Source organism: Cynoglossus semilaevis, chromosome 10, assembly GCF_000523025.1.
Source record: "Cynoglossus semilaevis isolate Cse_v1.0 chromosome 10, Cse_v1.0, whole genome shotgun sequence".
Lineage (NCBI taxonomy): Eukaryota > Metazoa > Chordata > Actinopteri > Pleuronectiformes > Cynoglossidae > Cynoglossus > Cynoglossus semilaevis.
The window spans coordinates 9,522,757-9,532,996 of NC_024316.1; the positions used below are offsets into that span (position 1 = coordinate 9,522,757).

General features: G+C 39.1%; 1 protein-coding gene across 3 annotated transcripts; it reads left to right on the forward strand.

Moving 5' to 3' along the window:
- Positions 1-8,829, forward strand: prdm2a (PR domain containing 2, with ZNF domain a). 3 transcript variants are annotated; one of them, XM_017036182.2, is made up of 5 exons: positions 1-78; positions 379-752; positions 2,562-2,620; positions 3,006-6,879; positions 7,117-8,829. In XM_017036182.2, exon 4 carries the CDS (start codon positions 3,074-3,076, stop codon positions 6,863-6,865), a length of 3,792 nt encoding a protein of 1,263 aa, XP_016891671.1. In that variant the 5' UTR covers positions 1-78; positions 379-752; positions 2,562-2,620; positions 3,006-3,073; the 3' UTR covers positions 6,866-6,879; positions 7,117-8,829. The 3 variants fall into 3 exon arrangements, with proteins under 3 accessions (XP_016891671.1, XP_008316866.1, XP_008316867.1); XM_008318644.3 differs by lacking the exon at positions 1-78 and having other exon boundaries at positions 140-535; positions 653-752; XM_008318645.3 differs by lacking the exon at positions 1-78 and having other exon boundaries at positions 140-535.
- The last annotated feature ends 1,411 nt before the right edge of the window (positions 8,830-10,240 follow it).

Here is a 10,240-nt window from a genome sequence, read left to right on the forward strand (position 1 = left end):
TTGCCTACCTACTTATCGTTTACTGTATTTGTTTTATATATCTGGGTTTATTATAATAGTGATTTATTTTGGCAGTTGGTAAGAACAGTACACAAAACACCTGTAAACAAGAGTCTTTGGTAATTGCTGTATTCATTTAAACTTAAACATAAAACATTTACTCGGTACAATAGCATTTACATTTACAAGTAATTGTAAGTAATAAAAGCATTGTTGCTTAATAAACAAAGGGCTTCCCTCTATGAAGGCAAGAACTTTTGTGATTACCGTAATTGCTAAATCAGCTGCGCAGAACCTGCTACATTCAGTTCGCAAACGAAGAAAGAGGAATAGCTTCGGAACTTAAGACATGTAGCTGTTTTTTTATTATTATTTCAGCAGTCAGGGGCCATGTCGGATAATCGTCTCTAGATTGCTGAAACACATTCTAACAACAGTTGAGCAGAGAGATGAGCCTTTTCCTGTATGTGATGACAGCACTGCAGCTAGCGTTGTGGCTAACAGCTACTCGTTAACAGCTGACTTCTTTCAGCTGGTAAGAAAAATCCTTCTTAGTTTGCCAGATATTTGGTGTACAAGGACGTGTCTCATTCGGGCAGAACAGATGAAACGATCATTTATACGGCTGCTGATTATTCTTTCGACTTGACAGCTACTGATTATAGCTTCAAAAGCCCAGCATAAATGTGACGACGTGTTGTGTGAGCAGTTAGCAATGGTGCAAGGACGAAGGGGGAGCGTCATCAAAGCAGGTGAAGCTGTGTATATTTGTGCTGACGAAAAATGAAAAAGCAATTTTAGTACAACGTTGACACTGAAGTAACTCCATTTTCACACTAAATTAACTACATATTGTGTATCAATTTTGCCAGGACTACGCTGCTGTACAGATAAATGACGTATTTGATTATATACAGGCCGTTTTGTCTTTAATATGGTGACGGAAACGACTACATCTAGAAAACACCTTTTAAGCCGTAGAAAATACATTTAAGAGCTTTTTGTCCTTGAGTCACTTGTATGCACTTATTTCTTTTTAATAAATAAATTCGTTGTAACTATTGGAAAATATAGAAAATAAATACTTTGTGTATTTACGCACACCAAACAGTTAAATTACTCAACATGTAAAAAATACAAATAAGTCAAGAGCATGACTTTCCACGGATGACTGAACTGCCATTTTGTCAACGCAATATCTTGTACCGATAAGTGTTGGGGTATCATAAAACTGATACACTAAATCAAGGAATTAAATGTGAGCTGTTGTTTTTATAGTTTGACTGCGTGTACATAAGTCTAGCTTTAAAGTTACGCAGTATAAATGAATGAAACTCCTTACAAGAGACAGTATTTTAATTTTATTTCAAGTTTAAGATTGAATTAAAATTGGTGTTAGAATTAGGGTCAAATTAAAGCATTAGTTCTTTTAAAATAACAATAAATAAAACATTAGAACACGTTTTTTCCCCAGTAAAGGTGGTGCCTATCATTTTAAATATTTTTTCTATTTGTGTCTCAGTGAGAAAATTGCAAAGCTTTGTTATTTTCTTTTTTTTCACCTGTAAGAACAGCAATTTTGTCAAAATTACAGTGTCAGTGGAGTTGACTGTACCGCAGTAATCCACAGTAATATTTTCCAGAAAAGAGGTCAGCTGCATTTACATTACAATTTGGGTAAGGATTGGGGATATTTTTGAATAGTTTTGGTTTGAATAAGGAACTAGGAAATGCATGGTCTCTGTGGAGCTACTCGCAAAACACAAAAAACAGTATGTGTGCCTGTCTGGTGCTGTTGCCAGGTGTGAAAGATGTGTAATTGGTGCAGCAGGTGGTGTAAAACAACAATACCAGTGGGAATGAGGTTATGATAAAAGATGACTTACCCATTGTCATCTTTGTCAACTGTCTGCACCAGTTGTGGTTAAAAATACTGCCTGTTTAACCATATCTTTGTGAGTGGTAGCCAAACTGCTACTGTAATGGTGTTGAAATTGTTTTGTACATAAAAAAGTACACAAGATATTTGACTGAAAATGTAATGTTTTCTGAAATACTTAGTACAGTACAGTACAAAAAACAGTTGTTTTTTAAAATTATTTTTGTTTCATCATCCCCTTGCAAGCATTAATGAAAGGCCAGAAAGAGATAAAGGTTTAAGCTGCACAGCTGTTTTTCTCTCAAACTAACTGTCAACCACAAAGTTACACCCACCCCACACACTTTTATTGCTGACCAACTTCCGGTTTGCTTCCTTTTGTTAGCATACATGCAAACAGTGTAGTTTCTGTAAACACTGTAGTAAAATATAAACCTGTGTATCTGATCTGTACTCAGAATTTTAAATAACTAACTTGTAATCCCCACACAGCCTCAATGGGGATGGATATAAGCAAACTGCACATGTACATGGAGGTCTACGAAGTGTTTACAGATATTTACATTTTGTGTTCTTTGCTTTTAGTGATTTCAACATCACAACCAAAACATTCTGATCATTACTTATTACAAATGGTTTCTCAAAAAGTATTAATGTGTCTTGCTTTTTGATTTGTTCTTAGGACTGAAACAAAGGAGAAAAAAAGTTGTGATCATCTCGTAACTGCACCCTATTAAAATGGTAAAGTACAATTTTTTTTTTTCTTATCCTCATTGAACCTGCTGGAGAGCCTCAGGGCTGTACAGACTGTTGATGTTTTTAAAGGCCACTTATTTTTGGTTCCTAAATTAAAACTTTTAGCTTTAGGCTTTTAGTAATTTGAGGTATAACATTTATTATTTTTAATTGTTGCTGTAATTCTATTCTCCTCAGCTTTTACTACTCGAGTGTTTTTATCCTACTTCCATCTGAATATTTTTTTACAAAATTGTATCAAGATTAATGTGTTAATTTTGGGAACTCGCTACAAAATACAAGTTTGCCTGAAAAAAAGTTGTATCAAGTTGATTATTAAAAAAAAAAAACAACCATAAATTGTAAAGTTTTCTTTTTCACCGTCCAACAGATGTGATACCATTGTGGACCATTGTGACAATTTTCTTCAAAGAATTGGATATCGTCTGGAAAAAAAAGATGGACAACAACCTTCATACTTACTGCTCTCAATTTGCCAACAATGATGATTTGGACAAGGAGGAGGATATTTGTAAGAAAGAGCCTATCACAGAATGGGACACAGCTAAATACCCTGATTTTGACTCTACTCCCTGCCAACACTGTGAGGAACACTTTGCCAACAAGCAGGCTTTGGGACAACACATGCACATCCATGCAACAACCCAGATCACTGAAGAGGAAAGTCTTCAGAAGGGTTTTGAGGAAGCAGGTATACAGGACCTACAGTTTTGTAACAGCATAGCAGCTGCAGGTCATTTGGAAGATGGGGTAATGCTAGATGTCTCGAGCAATATATCCGAGAACCTCAGCTTCTACGTTGACGGAAAAATAGTGTCTACGAGTACAGTGAACAGCTATAATGCAGCCGAAGATCATGCAGGTTCTTCTGCTGTTGTTGGACTTGATGCATTGATTCTGGACCCAAATCAAATTGGCCATGTTTTGAATACAGATTCGGTTCCAGGTAGTGACATGCAAGGTCAAGCATTGACTAAGAGAAGAACTGCAACACCACCACTTTTACCCCAAATTAAAACTGAACTGGAGTCTGAGGTGGTGGTGTCTTCCTCATCGACGTTTGTATCAGCTTTTATTGAGAGTCTTCTTCCTCTTAACACAGAGTCCACTGTTGTGCAGGAGAGAACGGTGTTTCTGTCTCCTAAACTGAAGCAGCTTCTGGAGAAGCAGGATGGCCTTAAACCCACACTTGCTCTGGTCACGGATGGTCAGGCGTCCTGTTCACCCATGTCTCTTGCTGTCCTACCTGGTTCAGGAAAGTTCAAAAGAAGGACTGGCTCCCCCACAGGTTCTCCACAGCAGAACCCACAATCAGATGAAATGCCAACGTCAGATACAGGACATGTTGCTGCTGTAAGTCCAGGTCATGAAGATACTCCTCATAGTTCACTTGTGCATCCCATAGTAAGTAAAAAGGAAGAGACAACATCACCTGTAGGGGAGCCAATATTAAAACCAGTCTCAACTGAGATTTGGCCACCGTTGACTGGTGGTGATTCCTGTAACCAGCAACCACTGGATCTTTCTAATACACCCAGGAGAAACGATCACCTGGCTTCAGCTGACGATGTGCTGGATTTGAGTTTGCAAAAAAAGAGCAATGACAAATCTGAGCTGACAACAAATATAGTTCCACAGACAGGAACTATGAAGGAAGATGCATCAAATACTTGTGTGCCAGACAGACCTTTGCAGAATATTGACGAACCAAATCTCAGAACATCCAACCACACAGATTTCACTGTCATCACAGGACCAGACATGATCACCCCAGTTGAACCAGTTTCAGATGGTCTAGTTTATGGACTCACACTTCCTCCTGATTCTTTAAACTCTTCGGCTGCTTCACTGACTCCTGTTACCCTGCAGTCAGCCTCCCCATGCACAATAGCATTCACGTCCTCAGCTCCACACACCATCCTCCCCCCTGCTCCTTCATTAATTACAGTTTTGGCATCGCCACCACCTATAACTGATGCTACAGGCCAACCGATCCAGATGCTGGCCCCCAATATACCACCTGAACCTTTGGTCATTTGCACAGACAATGCACTGAATTCGTCAGAGTGTGATTTAGCAAATGCATTTGCAGCTACAAATGCATCCAACCTCGTCACACTCTCCCACTCCCTGGACCCTGCTTTAAATTTACCCGGCCATGTATTTCTTACAGATCCAATGGCTCTCAATCCACCTCTAGTTGACTCTGGTCCTGTGTCAGAAGTACCATTTACACCTGTTAGCTTGGGTGAACCTCTCATCAAATCCTATAACATTACTAGCAACACAGTGTTGATAGAATGTACAATAGCTCTTGAAACCCCAGGTGCTGTTGTGCCCGCTACACCTGCCCTAGAGGAACCCACTAATGAATCTCCATTACCTGCACAGGTGGTTGTTAATCATATTGAACAGCAACAGATTGTATCTGTACCTGATGCTCAAACTGCAGACCCCACTATTCTTGTGTCCTCAATCGCAGAATCCATGACTTTGTCCACCACCACCACGTCAGCAGTATCCAATTGTCCACCAGTGGCAGAATCAAGTCCTGACCCAGAACCAGTTGAAAGAACAGAGCCAACCAGTGTAAAAGAACAGGAAGCTCTGGCTGAAGTTGTTTCCTTGCCCGAAATACCAAACGAAACCACAGCTGTCTGTGAGAAGACTGAAGAGGACGCAAACAATGCACCAAGTGAGGAAGAACAGCAGACTTTCACAAAGAACTTCATCTGCAACGTGTGCGATAAAGTTTTCCATTCGATGAAAGAACTCGGCCATCACGTCGGTGACCATGCTGTTGAATGGCCCTACAAATGTGAGTTCTGTGTGCTGATCTTTGACAAGCCCTCCACTCTGCTCGAGCATCGTTCAGTCCTGCATGGGGTTGGCAAGATGTACATTTGCAGCGTGTGTACAAAAGAATTTCTCTACCTCTGCAATCTGAAACACCATCAGGAGGAATTGCATCCTGGTCAGCAGTGTTCATACACAGAAGAAGAAAAGGGTAAACTCAGACCGCAGAACTACAACAATGCAACAAAAGTTCCTGCAGAGACTGCAGTGCCGACTGTTCCAGAGGAGGACAAGAAGGAGGTAAAAAAGGAGGAAAGTGAAGTGGACGTAGCTGGTGAAGAGCTTTTCACCACAATAAAATTAATGGCTTCAGATACAGGCAATATCAAAGGACCTGACATTCGTCTTGGCATTAACCAGCACTATCCCAGCTTCAAACCACCTCCATTTCCCTACCATAACAAATCACAATCAGGATCACTGGCTTCAGCCACTAACTTTACCACTCACAACATCCCACAAACTTTTAGTACGGCAATCAGATGCACAAAGTGTGGAAAGAGCTTTGATAATATGCCAGAACTACACAAGCATATTCTGGCATGTGCGAATGCCAGTGATAAAAAACGTTACACACCCAAGAAGAATCCCATACCGCTAAAGCACTTTGCAAAAGCACAGAACGGAGTGCTGTTGACTACAAATTCTGCTAATGGACTTAATGCTTCAAATAGAGCAAGCCAATCACACTTGACCAAACCAAATCAGAGCACGTCAGTGAAAATGAAGTTTAAAGTACTGAAAAAAAGAAAGAAAAGATTGGTTCAAAGGGTTATGCCACAGAGGAACAAGTCAGTCAGTTCTTCATCAGCAGAGATGGAGGAACAGTCAGAGATGTTTGTCTGTCCTCACTGTAGAAGGGAGTTCACAATGCGTCGTAGTAGAACCAAACACATGGCCGTTTGTCCCAAAAAACCTAAAGAGGCCAAGAAAAGGAAAGACAGTGGAATCTCTGTGACGAAGGAAAATGATGGACGCCTTCACAGAGGCATGACTCAACCTGAGGACAAACGACAGCAGGGGTCACCTCAGCACAAAACCAGATTCCAAACTTCAAGCCTAGGTAAGAGGCATGCCGTTATACCTGTTCAGACAGTCTTCTCTGACAAAAGAAGTAAAATAGTCATAAAGGAGAGCAGTCAGCCAAAGGAAGAGTCAACAACTCTGAACGATCTTCCTATCGTTCGCACCTTCAACCCCTCTATGCGTCAGTACACCAGAGTGCACCACAATGTCAAAGGAGTTCCAATCAAAATTACCATAGTAAAGCCACAGCAGACTGTACTACAGCAGGAAGAGTCACTTACCACCGCGAGTCGAGAAGACAAAACTGGAGATGAACCCAGAAACTCGGAGCAGAGTGCTGCAACTTGAACAGCTGTCAGCAGGTAGTAAAAACTATTACACCAATGACAAAGATATTCGATCAGTTCTACTTCATTAGCAGACTGTTAATGCAGCTGATACTGATCCTGTCTTGTATTTCGGAAGTAGCCATAGAAGAGCAGTATCTCAGTATCTCTATTCCAATGTGCTCTCATTGGAACATGCCCTTTATTTTTATTCATAAAAACATGAAGTCATGTTAAAATTGTTGATTAATGTGTACATTTCTTGATTTTCAGGATCCTTTTCTGCAGGCAAACTCCAAACTGTCATCCAAAAGAAGACGTCACATCACACTGTAAACAATGACATTATTCTTTTGCTATACAATGAATAGACAAACAATAGCTAACTGCATTGACAACAAACAATACACATGTCCAGATCAACTGCTTTGATAGGGTACTTAAGCATTGCAAGTTGGTTTTTTTAAGAGCTTGGTGTTTTTTGTTTTTTTTCTTTGGTTTGGTAAACTTTGTGTCAACAGGTTGGATCTGCACTTTAAGCTTAATCTGACTGCTACCTGTCTCACGTGAGTGTCATACAGAGGACAGTAGTTGGCAATCGTTGTCAGCATGCATTTGCACTTTTTCCATTCATCTGTTATCTGCTGTGGCCTTTTGTTTTAAACTCCTACTGCATGCTGTTAGCTCGTACGACAGCTTCATGGATTTAGAATCAGTCATGTAAAATTACGGTCCTTGGCCCTAAAACAGTGAATCTGGTGTTGGATTGTCAATGTAGCTGAGGAACTTGGGTTAGTTCTTCTGTGGCTAGGAAGAATAAATATTTCAAAACAGCTAGAGACACAGCTGTGTACAGTAACATGGCTGCAAGCCAAAGTCATAAGATGTAAATGATCCAAAATGTTCCAACAGAGGTCAGTGTGTTTGTTATGGTGATCTAATATCTGCTTAGAATTTTTTTTTCCAGTGGAAGGAATTTAAAAGATTGAATTTATTAATGTGCCATTAAAATATGATTGTATAAGAAGTAATATGTGGCATAAGAGTAAGTATCCACAGTAGGTTGTATTCACTCAAGAAGAAAGTTATATTTCATTTAAATACATCTCCTCTTATATGTCTATGGGAGCAGTTCAACATTACGATTACTTTCAAGCACTTGAAATTAACTCTTGGGAAATAACTAGAAAAATCTCAGACAATAGGAATAATAGCATCTACACAAACAGTCTATGGTTGTACATTATAGAAGAGTTACATTCTATAAAGCACTGACACAGCAAACACCACTGTTAAGTTTGCTTTCTGTTTTGTTTTTTCTCATTCATCATGTCTCTGTCAAAACATGGTTTTCCATCACTGGTGTAGTAGGGTCTGTCAACATGATTGACATACAATGCACTCATGCACTTCCTGATTTACATATTGTATACATAATCTGAGCTGTCCGCAGTTTGTCAACAATGTATACTGAATCTTGAAATGTATGAATTGACAATTATTTAAGATCTATTATGGGATCTCCCTCCCCCCAAAACCTTACTGAACCGTTTGTGGCAGGAGATCGATACTCACAAAGGAGGAATAATGGATTGTATCTCTGTAGGGGTTTGATGTAGCTGCTGTCCTGACGATATATGTGTTGCTATACAGGGTAGTAATTTTGTTATGACTGAACCGAGATGTCTCGATTTGGATAAACTTGAACGTATAAAGGTAAATTTATTTGCTCTTCATGCCTTTTGGACTGATCACTGGTGAGCTGGTACAACTGTGTTGGACGTAGAGGGCGCTATATGCCAGACTGTGATATAACTGTGAAAAGTGCTTGAAACATTTCAGAAGTGTAAAATGAGTGATGTATATTTATTGTTAATTTAAAAATCACCTTATCAATCTGTTGAATGGTTTCTGTCAGATTTGCACTAATGTAGTTTTTCTTTTTCAAAGGAGTGTTGAAAATAAACAAAGAATGACATGGTTGTATTTTTGTTTGATGATGTACTTATGTTTTATGTTTGTATGTTTGTGTTTATATAACAGTATACATACATCTTTAGGTCAAAACGGTGTTTATCATGTTAATTTTAATTTTTACCTTGTTTTTTGGTACCATAAATACACGTGACTGTATTTGTGTTATTAGAAGTTGGTGTATCTCGATAAATCATCGAAAACTAACAGCTACCCTGTGATTAATCATATTAGACATTTTAATCTTGTGCCAGACCATATACTGTATATATAGCATGTGATAGGAGTGTGAAAAATGTCCACATGATGGCGCACTTTCTCAAAACTCCAAATCCAGTACATTGGACATTATACAGAAAACACAAGCAGCGACTTGAGAAACTTACGGTACCGTGTAAAGGACTCAAGGCTGCATTAAAGTCTTTATTTTAACAGAAGAAAACATTTACTACAGTGGGTGATTGGATTCAGGTGGAAACGAATTTCACGCTCACTGATACAGTCAGAAGTTTCTCATCTTGAACCTCCATGTTTGAAGGTAAAATATATCCCTGTTGAAAAAGAGATGTTTATTATTGATAAAAAAGTTCAACTGTTAAATTTGGTTCATAACACTGAATTTAAAATTGAAATTATTTTGTAAAAATGTAACTGTCGAAAAACCATCTTTAAACATAAGGTAACTGAATCTTACAACTATTACAGTGGTGTTATGGGGTATACATGTTGTAATAAAGGATCTGGTAAGGTGTTAGATGTGCAGATGGGGCTGTTGGTTTTTCACAGCTCAGATGATTTAAGTGTGTCTTCTGCAGAGTGGACGTGCTCCTGGTGTACAATTAAAAAGCCCAGGTCTTGTTCTGAGGTGATAAAACAGAGATTTCATATTTCAGTTGAGGCTGAACACTCGTTACAGCGTCAGTAAAACTGCTTTATATTCTGTTTCTGCCTATAAAAAAGTGGCACATAAAACAATTTGATGCAATTATTTAAAAAAACCTGCACTTTCAAATGAACTGAGATAAAAGTGCCACATGTGAATTTGTTACAGCTGTGTTTAAAATGCATTGAATATACCCAAGGGCTCTGTGGTATTTATGAATATAGAAAGTCCAATTTGCAGTTTCCCGGAGCAAGTGATAAACATTGTCGTACTTCTGTGCTGTAGTGCTCGGATGGCAGAAAATTCCTGGGTTGGATTTGTGCCAGTGTACCTGTAGCGACAAACCAGCGCAGAGAAGCACGGTCTCCCAGAGCTGGCCAGCTCAGCAGAAACATGAAACTGAGGCTGCATTTGTATGCACCGCACAACACAGGAAGTGAGTCCAGGGTAGTGTTTAATTCTCTGAGGAAGTGAGAATGAGGTGTGAGGACACACGGTCACCAATGATGGGAAACAAAAACATTCATCCCTGACGTCTCA